The sequence below is a fragment of the Bombina bombina genome, chromosome 7, assembly GCF_027579735.1.
Source record: "Bombina bombina isolate aBomBom1 chromosome 7, aBomBom1.pri, whole genome shotgun sequence".
Taxonomy (NCBI): domain Eukaryota; kingdom Metazoa; phylum Chordata; class Amphibia; order Anura; family Bombinatoridae; genus Bombina; species Bombina bombina.
In genome coordinates this window covers 600,795,039-600,814,814 of record NC_069505.1, presented here as the reverse complement: position 1 = coordinate 600,814,814, position 19,776 = coordinate 600,795,039, and the positions used below count along the sequence as shown (strand labels likewise).

The window sequence follows — 19,776 nt, the reverse complement described above, 5'->3', positions numbered from 1 at the left end:
CGCATCACACTTAGGGAGACTTCCCCAAGTGTCATAATTTGCATAAATAAAAAGAGAGAAGCACTCAAAAATGCTAAGGTTGGTTCACCACAATACACCATATCTAGGAGCCTTCAGATAATGCTCAGGTTGTCTCACCACAATAAACCATATCTAGGAGCCTTCAGATAATGCTCAGGTTGGTTCACTACAATACACCATATCTAGGAGCCTTCAGATAATGCTCAGGTTGGTTCATCATAATAAACCATATCTAGGAGCCTTCAGATAATGCTCAGGTTGGTTCATCAGCAAAATGCAATAACTTTAAGGTTGCAAGTTTCTTTAAAAGAGACAGTCTAGTCTAAAACAAACTTTCATTATTCAGATAGAGCACGTCATTTTAAACAATTTTCCAATTTACTTCTATCATCAATTTTGCTTTGTTCTCTTGGTATTCTTAATTGAGGTTCATATGCTAATTACTAAGCCCTTGAAGGCCGCCTCTTAGCTCAGGGCATTTTGACAGTTTTTAACCACTAGAGGGTGTTAGTTCATGTGTTTCATATAGATAACACTGTGCTCACGCACATGGAGTTCCTAGGAGCCAGCCTGATTGGATAAAATGCAAGTCTGTCAAAAGAACTGAAATAAGGGAGCAGTTTGCAGAGGCTTAGATACAAGATAATCATAGAGGTAAAAAGTGTATTAATATAACTGTGTTGGTTACAGAAAACTAGGGAATGGGTAATAAAGGGATTATCTATCTTTTAAAACAATAAATATTCTGGTGTAGTCTGTCCCTTTAAGGTTACAAGTTGAGTGGACACTTAACCACTCATCCTACCAAGTTAAATCGTACCATTAAGTCCAGTATTAAAAGCAGTTTAGCAACTCCAGGGTAGTGCACTAATGTTTTTTTAAGTTCCTTTGGGAAGAAAGACGCTCTATAAATTATATTCTTCCATAGTACATGACTGATGCAAAACATGAATTCTGTTGACAAATAAACTATTCATCAAAGCTATGATACTCCTCCTCTATGAATCCTACGATGGGCAACAAGATTAGATTTGTCTGCAAAATGTCTCCCACATTCAAAGCATCTATAAGGTTTCTCACCAGTGTGGGATCTGTAATGTACAATAAGTTTAGTTTTAGTAAGGAACCGTTTGCCACATACATTGCATTTATGCGGCCTATCATCTGTGTGTGATCTCTGATGCACGGACAGATTTGATTTGTCCGCAAAACGTTTGCCACATTCATTGCAACCATGGGGCTTCTCTCCGGTATGAGATCTCAGATGTATAGTAAGACGAGACTTGTAAGGAAACTGTTTGCCACATACATTGCATTGATGGGTTTTTTCTTCTCTATGTGTCAACAGATCATCGTTATACAAGGGCATTCTATTAATTATGTTAGCATAATGTATGCTAATTTTCTTGTCATTTTGCATATTTGTCATCGCTATGTTGTTGCAGCTATTGACAAAATTCCTGTTTGGAGAGTCCATAGATTGTTCACAGTTATACGATACAGATGAATGAGGGTTGCAAAAGGATGATGAGTAAAGAGAGTTTCCTTCAGGCTTAGCTTGAAACATATTTGAGATGTTCTCCACCATCAGATTTGAGGAACGGTCCACTGTGATCGACTCTTCAAACGTGTTTCTGTACAGAGGTCCTTCTGCTTGTAACGAGTATTCTGAGAGTATAAAAGAAGAGTAGAAGCTATCATTATAGCAATAAATAGAAATAAAAAACAAACGTTTCAATAATGTAAGGTCAGATAAATTTACCACAAAGTTACCAATCTAATAGATGCGCATTCGTAGCAACGAATTCTGAATATGTTGGCTGCTAGCTTCATTTGGCTCTATTCGAATCCGGATATCTTCGTGTTAAAGTGCAGGAAAATCCAGATCTTTGTATGTGGCACTTTCACACGAAGATATCCGGCTCTGAATACAGCTGAATGCTGCTGGCAGTCAACATATTCGGAATTCATTGCAACGAATGCTCATGTCTACAATCCAATCAACAACGTCTAAGAACACACAAGAAGCTAACGTGTGTCAGGCTGGCATATTGTGTAATTAGTACAGGAATTGGCACGTTTAAGATAAATCAGCGTTCTCTTCAAGATCTATTTAACCCTTTAAGGACACAGCTTTCTGTTTGCTCAATTGTTTTATGACGGAAAAATTCCGTCATATGTCCTTAAGAGGTTAATCACCTGGCTGATTTTACTTACCACAACAAGCTAAAATTTAAGGAGCACTAAACACAGTAAAAGACCATACTATGCATAATGTTCAACCGGTTAAAATAAATGTATTCAATATGTTTGTCCTCTTCCCACCTCAGGGGTTGCTAGATCAGGTTTACCCCACATATAATTCAGGTTTGGACTCTCAGAAATTGGAAGAGGATATTCAGTCGCAGAGTTGGTGTTTACTTATAGTGCAAATTTAAATGAGAACTGTATCAGTCGCATATAGATGGTTTCTTAATGCATCCAGGATAATAATGTCTATGGGGTCTGTTTTAGGGGGTGTCAAGATAGTGGTGCTTTGTCCCAAGGTTAAGCAGCTTTGGGATCAAATTAAAGGGACACTAAACCCAAATTATTTATTTTATGATTTGAATAGAGCAGCCATTTTAAGCAACTTTCTAATTTACTCCTATTATCAATTTTTCTTCGTTCTCTTGACATCTTAATTTGAAAAGCAGGAATGTAAAGCTTTGGAGACGGCCCATTTTAGCTTCAGCACTGTGGATAGCGCTTGCTTATTGGAGGCTACATTTAGCAAACCAATAAGCAAGTGTAACCCAGATTCTCAACCATAAATGGGACGGCTCCTAAGCTTTACATTCCTGCTTTTTAAATAAAGATAGCAAGAGAACGGAGAAAAATTTGATAATAGGAGTAAATTAGAAAGTTGCTGCTCTATCTGAATCATTAAAGAACAAAAATCTGGGTTTAGTGTCCCTTTAAAGGGGCATGAAATCCATTTTTTTATTTTATGATTCAGGTAAAAAACACCATTTTTAAAAAGTTTCCAATTAACTTTTATTATCAAATGTGCTGCATTCTCTTGTTATTCTTTGTTGAAGAGATATCTAGATAGGTGTGCACACGTCTGGGGCACTACATGACAGGAAATAGTGCTGCAATGTAGTGCTTCTGCTGATGTATAACTGCAGTATAGTACTGCAAATACGTGCACGCTCCTGAACATACCTTCCTACATATCAACAAAGGATAACAAGAAAACGTAGAACATTTGATAATAGCAGTAGATTGGAAAGCTGTATTTGTATTGTATTTGGGTGTGCACTAGTTAATTCTTGTTGTTAGTCACACCATAATGTTACCCATGACGTTAGGGGAGAGTATGGGGGGGCTGTATACTTCAGATTTCATATAATAGAAGGAGAATGTTGTTAGTAACCAGTGTACAGAATGTCTGCTAACTCTATGTTTAAAGGGACAGGATACCCAAATGTTGAAGCAGATGAAAGTGATGCCGCATAGCTGTAAAAAGAGGACTAGAAATGATCACCTGAAAACCTCTATGAAAAAAGGGAAGATATTTTACCTCCAACTGTATTCACACCCCACTGCAAAGGGACTTTACGCAGCCAATCAGGATGCTAGTCACAGGACTTGTAAACGGAGTGTGCATCTGGCATGTGCAGGCACAGTCATGTTATTTCCCTGTTCAGTTTAAGGAATTTTACGGTCAAATCTCATGAGATTTCAGTGAAATCTCATGGGATCACAGCAAAGCAAAACAAAACCTCAGCACTGCTGATGCCGATTGGCTGGTTTCCCCCCCCCCAAATTGCACCTGACAGGAGCTGAAGTAAAACTGTTGACAGTGCACTGACTTTTATGAACTGAAGACATTTTGAGATAAAATATCTTCCTTTTTTTACATAGAGATGTTCAGGTGATATTTTCTTATCACCTTTTTACAGTTATGCTACATCCCTTTAAAGTGATTTAGCACATGGGTAATATGTCCCTTTAAGTTTCTGAATTTTCATGGAAATTGATAAAAACTTAATAAAAATAGTATAAAAAAATGTATTCAAGTAAACAAAACTTTAAAGTGATTTAAAAGGGACAAAAAGGGACAGTAAGTAAACACTGCAATTTGAATAAACCAGTTAGTTATTTGTAGTAAATCTACATCAACGCTCATTATTCTGCCCCCTTTTCATGCAATTTAACTGAAAACTTCTCTAATTCATTGAACTGAAAAAGCTCACAGCTCACCCTGCTACATATGTGTGTATCTAACTGGCTTTATCAGATAAGAACTGCAAAACAATGCACTTTACACTAACAATATGACTGGGGCTAACCTTCTAAACATAATGTGTGTTATACAAGATACTGTTGTCTCTTTTGAGCAGACAGGATGTTTGAATACTAGCGCACGGGTCCTCACAGCATATGTGCATATGCTGCCGAAAAACAGTATATTGCAAAAAATATATAGTCTAGAAAAATAACTATAAACCAAAAGGTGTTTTCCATTCTATATCAAGAAGACAAAAGTACTTACCTGCGTAAGAGTCTGAATATAAATCCGCCTTTTGAAAATTCTTTTCATCTTCTTCATCCTCGCTAATTAATATGGTGTCTACACTTTCGTCAAGAAGACCTGAAATATACAATATGTCATCAGTGGGCGCAGCTTGCCAGCCATTTCAAAGTGGCCAGAAACAATATTCATTTTAAAATCACTTTTTTACCGCTCCTGCTGCATGATATAGAAACGGTGCAGGAGGCTATTTGCAGCTTAAAGGGACGGTCTACACCAGAATGTTTATTGTTTAAAAAGAAAGATAATCCCTTTATTACTCATTCCCCAGTTTTGCATAACCAACACAGTTATATTAATATACTTTTTACCTCTGTGATTACCTTGTATCTAACCCTCTGCAGACTGCTCCTTATCTCAGTTATATTAATATACTTTTTATCTCTGTGATTACCTTGTATCTAACCCTCTAAAGACTGCTCCTTATCTCAGTTATATTAATATACTTTTTACCTCTGTGATTACCTTGTATCTAACCCTCTGCAGACTGCCCCTTATCTCAGTTATATTAATACACTTTTTACCTCTGTGATTACCTTGTATCTAACCCTCTGCAGACTGCCCCTTATCTCAGTTATATTAATATACTTTTTACCTCTGTGATTACCTTGTATCTAACCCTCTGCAGACTGCCCCTTATCTCAGTTATATTAATATACTTTTTACCTCTGTGATTACCTTGTATCTAACCCTCTGCAGACTGCCCCTTATCTCAGTTATATTAATATACTTTTTACCTCTGTGATTACCTTGTATCTAACCCTCTGCAGACTGCCCCTTATCTCAGTTATATTAATATACTTTTTACCTCTGTGATTACCTTGTATCTAACCCTCTGCAGACTGCTCCTTATCTCACTTATATTAATACACTTTTTACCTCTGATTACCTTGTATCTAAGCCTCTGCAGACTGCTCCTTATCTCAGTTACATTAATACACGTTTTACCTCTGTGATTACCTTGTATCTAAGGCTCTGCAGACTGCTCCTTATCTTAGTTATATTAATACACTTTTTACCTCTGTGATTACCTTGTATCTAAGCCTCTGCAGACTGCTCCTTATCTCAGTTATATTAATATACATTTAACCTCTGTGATTACCTTGTATCTAACCCTCTGCAGACTGCCCCCTTATCTCAGTTATATTAATACACTTTTTACCTCTGTGATTACCTTGTAACTAAGCCTCTGCAGACTGCCCCTTATCTCAGTTATATTAATATACTTTTTACCTCTGTAATTACCTTGTATCTAACACTCTGCAGACTGCCCCTTATCTCAGTTATATTAATATACTTTTTACCTCTGTAATTACCTTGTATCTAACACTCTGCAGACTGCCCCTTATCTCAGTTATATTAATATACTTTTTACCTCTGTAATTACCTTGTATCTAACACTCTGCAGACTGCCCCTTATCTCAGTTATATTAATATACTTTTTACCTCTGTAATTACCTTGTATCTAACACTCTGCAGACTGCCCCTTATCTCAGTTATATTAATATACTTTTTACCTCTGTAATTACCTTGTATCTAACACTCTGCAGACTGCCCCTTATCTCAGTTATATTAATATACATTTAACCTCTGTGATTACCTTGTATCTAACCCTCTGCAGACTGCCCCCTTATCTCAGTTATATTAATATACTTTTTACCTCTGTGATTACCTTGTATCTAACCCTCTGCAGACTGCTCCTTATCTCAGTTATATTAATATACTTTTTACCTCTGTGATTACCTTGTATCTAAGCCTCTGCAGACTGACCCCTTATCTCGTGCTTTTGACAGACATACAGTTTAACAAATCAGTGCAGACTCCTAAAAAACTCCACAGGAGTGAGCACAGTTATCTCTACATGACACGCAGGAAATAGTACGGTCTGTGAAAAACTTTCAAAATGCTCTGAGCTAAGAGGCGGTTTTCAACGGTTTAGAGCCTGCCTAGGATTAGCTTTTCAAAAATACAACCAAGAGAACAAAGCAAATTTAAAGATAAAAGTCAATTGGAAAGTTGTTTATAAAATTGCATGCCCTATCTGAATCACAAAAGTTTAATTTTGACTAGACTGTCCCTTTAATTTAAGGTAAGAATTTAAGATGACAAAAGGTGTAGACTGTCCCTTTAATTATTCAGATATAACACGCAATTTTAAAAGACTTTTCAATTTGCTTTTATTTTCAATTTTGCTTTGTTCTCTTAATGTCCTTTGTTGAAAAGCAAATCTAGGTAGGCACAGGAGCAGCAGCTGGCGATTGGTGGATGCACACATATGCCTCGTCATTGTCTCACCCGGTGTGTTCCGCTAGCTCCCAGTAATGCATTGCTGCTCTTTAGTTGTCTTATGATGGTTAAACACATAAATAATGCAAGGATAAAAAGTTATTAGTAATAACACAACCAGGATATAGAAATAAATCTCGCTGACGTATTGTATTTTACTTACTTGCGTCTGAATCTGCTTCATGCTTTTGGTCCTGAATTCCTGTCTGGTACCTCGAAGTAGCATCTTCCGCTAGTTCCGTTTTCTTTTCTACTTGACAAAGAAATTATCATCAATTAGAATTTTGTTTGTAATTAAATGTAAAGTTTTACAAAACCATTTAACAAATCACATCAGCTGTTATTAGAGCACAGAAGGTTCAGAAGTCTGTGATTGGCCGGGTCGTGAGACAGCTGCTTCTGACTGGCTGATGTGCCCTGATGATTAGTTTCGACGCTTGCCACTCCCAAGCAGGACTTTGCCTATGTGTTTAACCCAGGTTTAGCAAAATCAATTCAAATGTTCCAATTTGTAAAAGTATTTAATTATGAACCTAAAATATTTATCAAGTAGGATTATAAAGTCTTTCATATATAGCACTGACCTATAGAAGTGTCGGAAGAGTTGTCTGCTGGTTCAATAAATCTTTCACATCTATTAACGTCTTCTTCATCTTCAATTGTTATCAAGTCTACATTTTCTTTAAGGAATCCAAGTGAGAAAAAAAGGTTAATAAAATGATTCCATTTAAATCAATTAGAAAAGTTTTATGCACAGTCTAGTCACAATGAAACTGCCATGATTCAGAGAGGGCATGTGATTTTAAATAACTTTTACAATTTCTTATTCACAAGAGCGCACTGCCATAGGCTCCAATGGGAGCCGCATTGTGATGCCGTCGTACATGGTATCAGAACTTACGCAGCGAAGGGGGTACGTAGAGCAGCAATGGCAGCATATTGTAAATATGTATGTATATGACTATATACGTCTAAATGTATGTGTTAATATGTGTATATACGCATTGTAACACATATATATATATATATATCAGCATATTGTAAATATATATGTATATGACTATATACGTATAAATGTATGTGTTAATATGTGTATATACGCATTGTAACACAAATATATATATATATATCAGCATATTGTAAATATATATGTATATGACTATATACGTATAAATGTATGTGTTAATATGTATATATACGCATTGTAACACATAAATATATATGTATATGACTATATACGTATAAATGTATGTGTTAATATGTGAATATACGCATTGTAACACAAATATATATATATATATCAGCATATTGTAAATATATATGTATATGACTATATACGTATAAATGTATGTGTTAATATGTGTACAGGTATACCCCGCTCATACAGCGGGTTAGGGACCGGAGCCCCGCTGTAAAGTGAAAACCGCCTTAAAGTGAAACAAGGCAGTTTTAGCTTTCTTTTCAGTGTTTAAAATCCTGAAAACATGTTTGAACTAACATATATTAGGGGTGCAATAGTGCTATGTTTAGTTTAACACTAGCACAACATAGTATTCAATTAATATTCAATAAATACTGTACCTGTAAAATAGTGACAATTACTGTAGTAAAATTTGCCAGACTATAGCACTGAGACACAGATTGCACTGCAATGCTATAAACAGAGTGAACTAAGCATAACAAAATGGTGCCATTCCCTTTTCTAGCAATCTCACGATGATTATAGCACTGTTTCAAAATCCTTGGAGGTTGAACTTCAGCTCCACAAAGCGCTGTATTAGCGAATCGCTGTAAAGTGAAGCGCTGTAAAGTGAGGTATACCTGTATATACGCATTGTAACAAATATATATATATATCAGCATATTGTAAATATATATGTATATGACTATATACGTATAAATGTATGTGTTAATATGTATATATACGCATTGTAACACATAAATATATATGTATATGACTATATACGTATAAATGTATGTGTTAATATGTGTATATACGCATTGTAACAAATATATATATATATCAGCATATTGTAAATATGTATGTATATGACTATATACGTATAAATGTATGTGTTAATATGTATATATACGCATTGTAACACATATATATATATATATATCAGCATATTGTAAATATATATGTATATGACTATATACGTATAAATGTATGTGTTAATATGTATATATACGCATTGTAACACAAATATATATATATGTATATCAGCATATACATATATATCTACTGGGGACACAAAGTTCCAATAGACCACAATGTAAAGGCACTTTTCAGAGCCTTTTTTTTTTTCTTACACCCCACACCCACCGACTTTAGACCCCAAAAACTGCCTAGTGCAGTTACCGGTTTTTTATTTTTAAGAAAACGAACACTTGACTTTGGGGGCATTTGTTGCACATTTATAAATTTAACCAGAGATCTAATTTCTGGTTATTTTATAAGCGCTAATTGCTCTCGCAAGCTTGCGGTAGCAATAACCAGAGACAAAAGATTGGACTGCGCTAGCAAATGTAATAGGTCAAACCAACAGAAAAATGGGCTGTCTCCAAACCCAAAAGTGAAAATATCTCAAAAGAAAGTATTAGATAGCTCTGATTACTATCACCTAGATTTAGAGTTCTGCGTTAGCCGTCAAAAGCAGCGTTAAGGGGTCCTAACGCTGCTTTTGGCCGCCCGCTGGTATTTAGAGTCAGGCAGGTAAAGGTCTACCGCTCACTTCCCTACCGCGATTCCAGGCTACCGCAGATCCCCTTACGCCAATTGCGTATCCTATCTTTTCAATGGGATCTGCCTAACGCTGGTATTTGGAGTCTTTGGAGAACTGAGCGGTAGAGCCTCTACCGACAAGACTACTAACGCCATAAAAAGTCAGTAGTTAAGAGCTTTATGGGCTAACGCCGGAATATAAAGCTCCTAACTACTGTGCTCTAAAGTACACTAACACCCATAAATTACCTATGTACCCCTAAACCGAGGCCCCCCCCCCACATCGCCGCAACTCTAATAAAAAATTGTAACCCCTAATCTGCCGACCGGACATTGCCGCCACCTACGTTATACTTATGAACCCCTAATCTGCTGCCCCTAATATCGCCGACCCCTATATTATATTTATTAACCCCTAACCTGCCCCCCCAACGTCGCCGCTACCTTACCTACACTTATTAACCCCTAATCTGCCGACCGGACCTCGCCGCCACTATAATAAATGTATTAACCCCTAAACCGCCGCACTCCCGCCTCGCAAACACTATAATAAATTGTATTAACCCCTAATCTGCCCTCCCTAACATCGCCGCCACCTACCTACAATTATTAACCCCTAATCTCCTGCCCGCACCGTCGCAGCTACTATAATAAAGTTATTAACCCCTAAACCTAACCCTAACACCCCCCTAACATAAATATAATTTATATTAAACTAATATTCCTAAAATTAACTAAATTATTCCTATTTAAAACTAAATACTTACCTATCAAATAAACCCTAATATAGCTACAATATAATTAAAGGGACATTAAACACAATTTTTTTCTTTCATGATTTAGATAGAGCATGCCATTTTAAACAACTTTTTAATTTACTTCTATTGTCTAATTTGCTTCATTCTCTTGATATACTTTGCCGAAAAGCATATCTAGATATGCTCAGTAACTGCTGATTGGTTGCTGCACAGATGCCTCGTCTGATTGGCTCACCTATGTGCATTGCTATTTCTTTAACAAAGGATATCTAAAGAATGAAGCAAATTAGATAATAGAAGTAAATTGGAATGTTGTTTAAAATTGTATTCTCTATCTGAATCATGAAAGAAATGTTTTGGGTTTAGTGTCCCTTTAATAATTACATTGTAGCTATTTTAGGATTTATATTTATTTTACAGGCAACTTTGTATTTATTCTAACTAGGTACAATAGCTATTAAATAGTTATTAACTATTTAATAGCTACCTAGTTAAAATAAATACAAAATGACCTGTAAAATAAATCCTAACCTAAGTTACAATTAAACCTAACACTACACTATCATTAAATTAATTAAATAAATTAGCTACAATTACCTACAATTAAATACAATTAAATAAACTATTCTATAATACAAAAAAAAACCCACTAAATTACAAAAAATAAAAAAATATTACAAGAATTTTAAACTAATTACACCTAATCTAAGCCCCCTAATAAAATAAAAAAAAAAAAAAATAATAAAAGTCCCTACCCTATTCTACATTACAAAGTAATCAGCTCTTTTACCAGCCCTTAAAAGGGCTTTTTGCGGGGCATGCCCCAAAGTAATCAGCTCTTTTGCCTGTAAAAAAAAAAAATACAACCCCCCCAACATTAAAACCCACCACCCACATACCCCTACTCTAACCCACCCAAACCCCCCTTAAATAAGCCTAACACTACCCCCCCTGAAGATCTCCCTACCTTGAGTCGTCTTCACCCAGCCGGGCCGAAGTCTTCATCCTATCCGGCCAGAAGAGGACATCCGGACCAGCAGACATCTTCATCCAAGCGGCATCTTCTATCTTCATCCATCCGGAGTGGAGCGGAGCCATCTTCTTCCCAGCCGACGCGGATCCATCCTCTTCGCCGAATGAAGGTTCCTTTAAATTACGTCATCCAAGATGGCGTCCCTCGAATTCCGATTGGCTAATAGGATTCTATCAGCCAATCGGAATTAAGGTAGGAAAAATCTGATTGGCTGATTCAATCAGCCAATCAGATTGAGCTTGCATTCTATTGGCTGTTCCGATCAACTAATAGAATGCGAGCTCAATCTGATTGGCTGATTGAATCAGCCAATCAGATTTTTCCTACCTTAATTCCGATTGGCTGATAGGATTCTATCAGCCAATCGGAATTAAGGTAGGAAAAATCTGATTGGCTGATTCAATCAGCCAATCAGATTGAGCTTGCATTCTATTGGCTGTTCCGATCAACTAATAGAATGCGAGCTCAATCTGATTGGCTGATTGAATCAGCCAATCAGATTTTTCCTACCTTAATTCCGATTGGCTGATAGAATCCTATCAGCCAATCGGAATTCGAGGGACGCCATCTTGGATGACGTCATTTAAAGGAACCCTCATTCGGCAAGTAGGAGTCGGTTGAAGAGGATGGATCCGCATCGGCTGGGAAGAAGTTGGCTCCGCTCCGGATGGATGAAGATAGAAGATGCCGCTTGGATGAAGATGTCAGCCGGTCCGGATGTCCTCTTCTGCCCGAATAGGATGAAGACTTCTGCAGGTCTGGATGTCCTCTTCTGCCCCATCGGATGAAGACTTCGGCCCAGCTGGGTGAAGATGACTCAAGGTAGGGAGATCTTCAGCGGGGTAGTGTTAGGTTTATTTAAGGGGGGTTTGGGTGGGTTAGAGTAGGGGTATGTGGGTGGTGTGTTTTAATGTTGGGGGGGGTTGTATTTTTTTTTACAGGCAAAAGAGCTGATTACTTTGGGGCATGTCCCGCAAAAAGCCCTTTTAAGGGCTGGTAAAAGAGCTGATTACTTTGTAATGTAGAATAGGGTAGGGACTTTTATTATTTTTTTTATTAATATTTTATTAGGGGCTTAGATTAGGTGTAATTAGTTTAAAATTCTTGTAATATTTTTTTATTTTCTGTAATTTAGTGTTTGTTTGTTTTTGTAATTTAGTTTAGTTTATTTAATTGTATTTAATTGTAGGTATTGGTAGCTATATATTTAATGATAGTGTAGTGTTAGGTTTAATTGTAACTTAGGTTAGGATTTATTTTACAGGTAATTTTATAATTATTTTAACTAGGTAGCTATTAAATAGTTAATAACTATTTAATAGCTATTGTACCTAGTTAAAATAAATACAAAGTTGCCTGTAAAATAAATATAAATCCTAAAATAGCTACAATATAATTATTCGTTATATTGTAGCTATATTAGGGTTTATTTTACAGGTAAGTATTTAGTTTTAAATAGGAATAATTTAGTTAATAAGAGTTAATTTATTTTGTTAGATTAAAATTATATTTAATTTAGGGGGGTGTTAGGGTTAGACTTAGCTTTAGGGGTTAATACATTTATTATAGTAGCGGCGAGGTCTGGTCGGCAGATTAGGGGTTAATACTTGAAGTTAGGTGGCAGCGACGTTGGGGGGGGCAGATTAGGGGTTAATAAATATTATGTAGGTGTCGGCGATGTTGGGGGCAGCAGATTAGGGGTTCATAGGGATAATGTAGGTGGCGGCGGTATCTGGAGCGGCAGATTAGGGGTTAATTGTGTAATGCAGGTGTCAGCGATAGCGGGGGCGGCAGATTAGAGGTTAATAAGTGTAAGGTTAGGGGTGTTTAGACTCGGGGTTCATGTTAGGGTGTTTGGTGTAGACTTAGAGAGTGTTTCCCCATAGGAAACAATGGGGCTGCGTTAGGAGATGAACGCTGCGTTTTTGCAGGTGTTAGGTTTTTTTTCAGCCCAAACTGCCCCATTGTTTCCTATGGGGGAATCGTGCACGAGCACGTTTTGCCAGCTTACCGCTACCGTAAGCAACGCTGGTATTGAGGGTTGAAGTGGCGGTAAATTCGGCTCAACGCTCCCTTTTTGGAGCCTAACGCAGCCCTTCAGACAACTCTAAATATTAGCGTTGTTTGGAAGCAGCAGTAAGAAAAAAGCTGCGTTAGCTACGCGGGTCTTTACCGACAAAACTCTAAATCTAGCCGTATAGCAGGAACCTGAACCATCAAATATCTGTGGCGCTAAGGAAAAGCTTAAAACCCATAGACAATATGGTCTATTAAATAAATAGGATACATTTTATATATATAGAACAATAAATATAGAATTAAGAACGATACTGACGAAGTATTAATTGTTAATATAATAAGGTATTTAATTTAATATATTAATGACTTAGTAAAAGACTGCATATTCAGATATGTCGGCACAATAGTAAAAAGTAAGCACAAAAAGATTAAAAATTGCTGCAGTGCAGATTAAATACATCCATCAATACATAAATATACAAAGCAGAAATTCATAAATACAAAAACATAAATGCAAATATAAATATAACCGTAAATGTGTATCGGCAGATACACAATGCCAGAGGGTGTTTGAAGCTTCAGGAGATGTGTAGCAAATGGGTAAATAGCGCTCCTTAGAATAATCGCTCTTGCTACCTTGCTAAGCTTACACCAAAGTCTCCAAATTGAATTAAACAGTAATGGTTTCCTAAGAGAAGACAAGAAAAAACAACTTGTCACCAGCAGAAGAAAGTTCAAACACAAAGGTGTCCAATTTTACTTACACCGGAGGGTGTGTATGCTCGATCCTCAGCAACTAGTGGACAACGTCCCACGCTCAGTGATGCTCGTCTCTTCCGGGTTACCGCAATCTGCGGTTTCGGCACTTCAGTTCAGATCAGTAAGATCAGTTAGACAGCTGTGATCCGTGCTCTAACTGTCACGTGCAGCCTCATCTAGGAGTTATTGGGCGCTCTAGGAAAAGGAGCCATAAGTTACGTAACTTCCGTGTCACGTGCACGTAAACCGTAGTCATGTGAGTAGAGGGGAGGTGAGGTCTGAAGCAATTGGACTTGTGGTAAATCGCTTCAGACCTCACCTCCCCTCTACTCACATGACTACGGTTTACGTGCACGTGACACGGAAGTTACGTAACTTACAGCTCCTTTTCCTAGAGCGCCCAATAACTCCTAGATGAGGCTGCACGTGACAGTTAGAGCACGGATCACAGCTGTCTAACTGATCTTACTGATCTGAACTGAAGTGCCGAAACCGCAGATTGCGGTAACCCGGAAGAGACGAGCATCACTGAGCGTGGGACGTTGTCCACTAGTTGCTGAGGATCGAGCATACACACCCTCCGGTGTAAGTAAAATTGGGACACCTTTGTGTTTGAACTTTCTTCCGCTGGTGACAAGTTGTTTTTTCTTGTCTTCTGTTAGGAAACCATTCCTGTTTAATTCAATTTGGAGACTTTGGTGTAAGCTTAGGAAGGTAATAAGAGCGATTATTCTAAGGAGCGCTATTTACCCATTTGCTACACATCTCCTGAAGCTTCAAACACCCTCTGACATTGTGTATCTGCCGATACACATTTACGGTTATATTTATATTTGCATTTATGTTTTTGTATTTATGAATTTCTGCTTTGTATATTTATGTATTGATGGATGTATTTAATCTGCACTGCAGCAATTTTTAATCTTTTTGTGCTGACATATCTGTATATGCAGTCTTTTACGGAGTCATTAATATATTAAATTAAATACTTACCTTATTATATTAACAATTAATACTTCGTCAGTATTGTTCTATATTCTATATTTATTGTTTACACACACACATACATATATATATATATATATATATACATATATATATATATATATATATATATATATATATATATATAAAAATGTATCCTATTTATTTAATAGGCCATATTGTCTATAGGTTTTAAGCTTTTCCTTAGCGCCACAGATATTTGATGGTTCAGGTTCCTGCTATAGTAATCAGAGCTATCTAATACTTTCTTTTGAGGTAGCAATAACCAGCCACTTGTAATAGCCGATTAAATATCTCTCATTTGATATTTATGAAGAAGCGGTTTAACCGCTGCTTCATAAGCCCCCTCCGCCAATCTGGAGTTAGCGGATGAAATTATATGCCCTAATCTCATGCAATAGGTTGTATGAGGGTGGGGGGGGGGTATTGCACAAGTGTTCACTTGTGCAATGATAAATATGGGGAACACATTCGCCCCACAATTTGCGATAGGATGTTGACAGGTTCACTAAATATGAATCCGCTTGCAAATTGATAAATCTTGAATATATATATATATACACACACACACACACATACACATATAAATAAAATGTAGCTGCAATATACTATAAATATATATATGTCAATAATTAAATAATTATTTTATCTTTGAAGTACAATATTCTTTTATATATCCCTTACCTGCAGTATTTGAAGATTCCTTTGCTAGTTGAACACAACTTGTAACCACTTCTTTATCTTCAGTTATGATCGTGTCTAGATTTTCTTTAAAGATTACAGATAAGAAAAAAATTGTTCATTGCCATTTAATTAGATAAATAAAACATATCTATATATTTTACATCACCACCTCCAGCGTAATCACTGACATATTTTATATACATAATTTTTAATAGTGGATACGAATGAGAAGGTCCATCAAGTCTGCCTATATTTCCTTTAAATGGACCACTAAAGTCAAAATGAAACTTTCACTATACAAATAGAACATGCAATTATTAACAGCGTTCTAATTTACTTCCATTTTCAATTAGTGCACAATCCTTTTAAACTCATGCTGAGGCAACAGCTGCTACTGAGCATGTGCAAGAGTTCCCAGCGTGTATGTATATGCATTTTGTGATTGGCTGATGGCTGTCACATGATACAGGCGGTGAGAAATGTAAGCAAATTTTAAAATTTGTTGCAAAAAAAAAAAAAAAAAAAAAGCTACTGCTCATTTGACATTCAAATTGAATTTGTTCAGCTAGCTACCATTAGTGTAATGCTGTTTATTCAGCAAAGGATAACAATAGAATTAAGCATTTTTACTAATAAAAGTAAATTTAAAAGTTGTTTAAAATTGTATGTTCTATGCGAATCATGAATTACATTTTTGGGATTTACTGTCCCTTTTTTAACAGTTTGCACCTTATTATATCCATAGGAAACATACCCTTTCCCAAATGAAATATAACTACATTTCAAGTAGATTTTTTCAGACTTATTTCTTACCTACAGAGGAGTTTGAAGACTTCATCGCTGGTTGAGTAGAATTGTCAGTTGTCTCATCACTTTTTTCCCCATTTGAAATAACGTCAACAATTTCTTTACAAGTGGAGATTTCTAAAAGAGAAAATAAAATGATTCCAAGTACTAAGAAATATTATTAGCCCAGTGCCATTAGTTCAACACAAATTATATACATTATTAATGATTATGTTAATAATATAAACTACACATCTATAATGATAATACATTTATAAAATAAAAGCTTGACAAATTCTGGGAGCCAGTGAACAAAAACTTCTAATATCGTATGTGTAAAAAAAACTAACAAATTATTTTATATTGAATTAATTTAATATTCACTTATTTTAGCTTAATTTGTAGCCGGATGGTGTGAACAACGAGTAGTCCCTGGGGAGAACACAGCCTTTTCAAATGGGCCTCCTCTTTCTCTCCGACCCACCACTGGGAAAATGATATTTGCTGTTTTTTGTCTGCATAGCTTTTCTACAGCAAATACTGCAGCCTTGAAAATATCAGTAGAGGTGGCAGCTTCAATAGGCAAAAGCAGCTACTTTACTTGTCAAAATAAAGGCAAAAAGGCTATTGGTAAACATGTCCGCCAACTCTAGCTGGGAAAATAAGCCAACGGGGTAGGTACGTAGAACCGTTCTTTACTCAGTCTAATGTTTACCTTCCCTTTGGGAGCTGACCACATTAGTATACAAATATTACACTATCATTTATCATTTTTAGTTGACTCCGGGTAGGAAAAAGATTCTCAAAAAACAAAACCTTTAGAAATGAGAGAAAAAATTACTTTTAGCAGACAGTTATTAAAAAGGGACACTAAACCCAATTTTTTTCTTTAATGATTCAGATAGAGCAGCAATTTTAAACAACTTTCTAATTTACTTCTATTCATTTTTCTTCGTTCTCTAGCTATCTTTATTTAAAAAAGCAGGAATTTAAAGCTTAGGAGACGGCCCATTTTAGGTTCAGCACCCTGGATAGCGCTTGCTACATTTAGCAAACCAATAAGCAAGCATAACCCGGTTCTGACCCAAAAATGGGCCGGCTCCAAACCGAATGAAGAAAATAAATAATAGGAGTAAATTAGAAAGTTGCTGCTCTATGTGAATCATGAAAGAAAAAAATTGAGTTTAGTGTCCCTTTAATGATCGCCACTCACCTGCCTTGGGCTTAGAATTAATTTGCGCCGACTGATTATCCTCTGTATCTTGTCTGCACTGTTCTGCATCACTACTTTGTACAGGGTCCAGATGTTCTTTAGATGTCTCTGAGAATTTAGATAAAAAGGAAAAATGTTTAACCCCTTAAAGGGACACTCAGATAAAATTAAATTTTAAGGATTCAGATACAGCATGTAATTTTAAACAACTTTCCAATTTACTTCCATTAAAAAAAATGTGCACATTCTTTTATATTTACACTTTTTGAGTCACCAGCTCCTACTGAGCATGTGCAAGAATTCACAGACTATACGTATATGCATTGGTGATTGGCTAATTGCTATCACATGGTACAGGGGGAGGGGAAATATACATAACTTTGAAATTTGTTAGAAAAAAATCTACTACTCATTTGAAATACAGAGTAAATGCTATAGTATTGTCTTGTTATCTTGCATTTGTTGATTATGCAAATCTACTGTGTTTACTGGTCTTTTAATAACCACAGCACTTTTCCATTTTCTGTCCGTTTGGGACCAGGGCTATTTTTACATTTCTGCGGTGTTTGTGTTTAGCTGTAATTTTCCTCTTACTCATTTACTGTACCCACACATATTATATACCGTTTTTCTCGCCATTAAATGTACTTTCTAAAGATACCATTATTTTCATCATATCTTATCATTTACTATAAAAAAAATTATAAAATATGAGGAAAATATTGGGAGAAAAAAAAAAACACACTTTTTCTAACTTTGACCCCCAAAATCTGTTACATATCTACAATCACCAAAAAACACCCATGCTAAATAGTTTCTAAATTTTGTCCTGAGTTTAGAAATACCCAATGTTTACATGTTCTTTGCTTTTTTTGTAAGTTATAGGGCCATAAATACAGGTAGCACTTTGCTATTTCCAAACCACTTTTTTTCAAAATTAGAACTTGTTACATTGGGACACTGATATCTTTCCCTGAATATCCCATGACATGTATAGATATTTTTTAGAAGACATCCCAAAGTATTGATCTTGGCCCATTTTGCTATATTTCCTGCCACCATTTCACCGCCAAATGCGATCAAATTAAAAAAAAAAAAAAAAAAAAAAAGGTTCACCCCCTCCCAGATCCCTTAGATCTTTTCTATAGCAATTCCCTCCCCCCTCTCTCCCACTTTGTATCACAAAATTGTTATGTAGTGTAGCGGTTCCCACCCGCTCCTGCCCCGTGCACGCGCGTCCATGCGCGCCCCCGGTGACCCCGCCCCCCTCTTGATGCTAACTCCCATCGATGGCCGCCCACCCGCCTCCCCCATCGGCTTCAACCCACCAACGATTGCAGCCATCGATATCCGATGTATTTTTTTTTAGAGGACGTACCCCATACGTCATCGGTCGTTAAGGGATTAAAGGGCCATGATACCCAAATGTTGAAACACTTGAAAGGGATGTAGCACAGCTGTAAAAAGGTGGACTAGAAAATATCACCTGAACATCTCTATGTAAAAAAGAAAGATATTTTACCTCAAAATGTCCTAAGTATTCACACCCCATTGTAAAGGACTTCTAAGCAGCAAATCAGTATGTCTGTCCCGGGACAGCTAAGGGATTGAGCCTCGTGCACTCTCATTTTATTTCCCTATTCAGTTTAAGGACGTTTACTATAAAATCTCATGAGATCACAGTAAAAGAGTTCATGACCTCAGCACTGTTGATGCTGATTGGCTGCTGTTCATTTCTTCATTTATTTATTTTTTACCTGCAGCTGAATTATAACTTTTTACACAGAACTTACTCTGCTGAGCTGAGGAAATTGTGAGGTAAAATATCTTCCTTTTTTACATAGAGATGCTCAGGTGATATTTTCCTGTCAGCTTTTTACAGTTATACTGCATCAGTTTCAAGTGATT

General features: G+C 36.4%; 1 protein-coding gene across 1 annotated transcript in view; it reads right to left on the bottom strand.

Moving 5' to 3' along the window:
- Positions 1-229: 229 nt before the first annotated feature.
- The window catches only part of LOC128636665 (zinc finger protein 567), a 31,457-nt gene continuing 11,910 nt past the window's right edge, over positions 230-19,776 (bottom strand). The window contains exons 4-9 of the mRNA XM_053689656.1: positions 17,869-17,976; positions 16,683-16,793; positions 15,870-15,953; positions 7,050-7,136; positions 4,562-4,660; positions 230-1,689 (exon numbers count right to left, since the gene is read on the bottom strand). Of these exons, the coding sequence (XP_053545631.1) occupies positions 1,004-1,689; positions 4,562-4,660; positions 7,050-7,136; positions 15,870-15,953; positions 16,683-16,793; positions 17,869-17,976 (1,175 nt within the window). The 3' untranslated portion in view covers positions 230-1,003. The remainder of the gene's footprint in view (positions 1,690-4,561; positions 4,661-7,049; positions 7,137-15,869; positions 15,954-16,682; positions 16,794-17,868; positions 17,977-19,776) is intronic.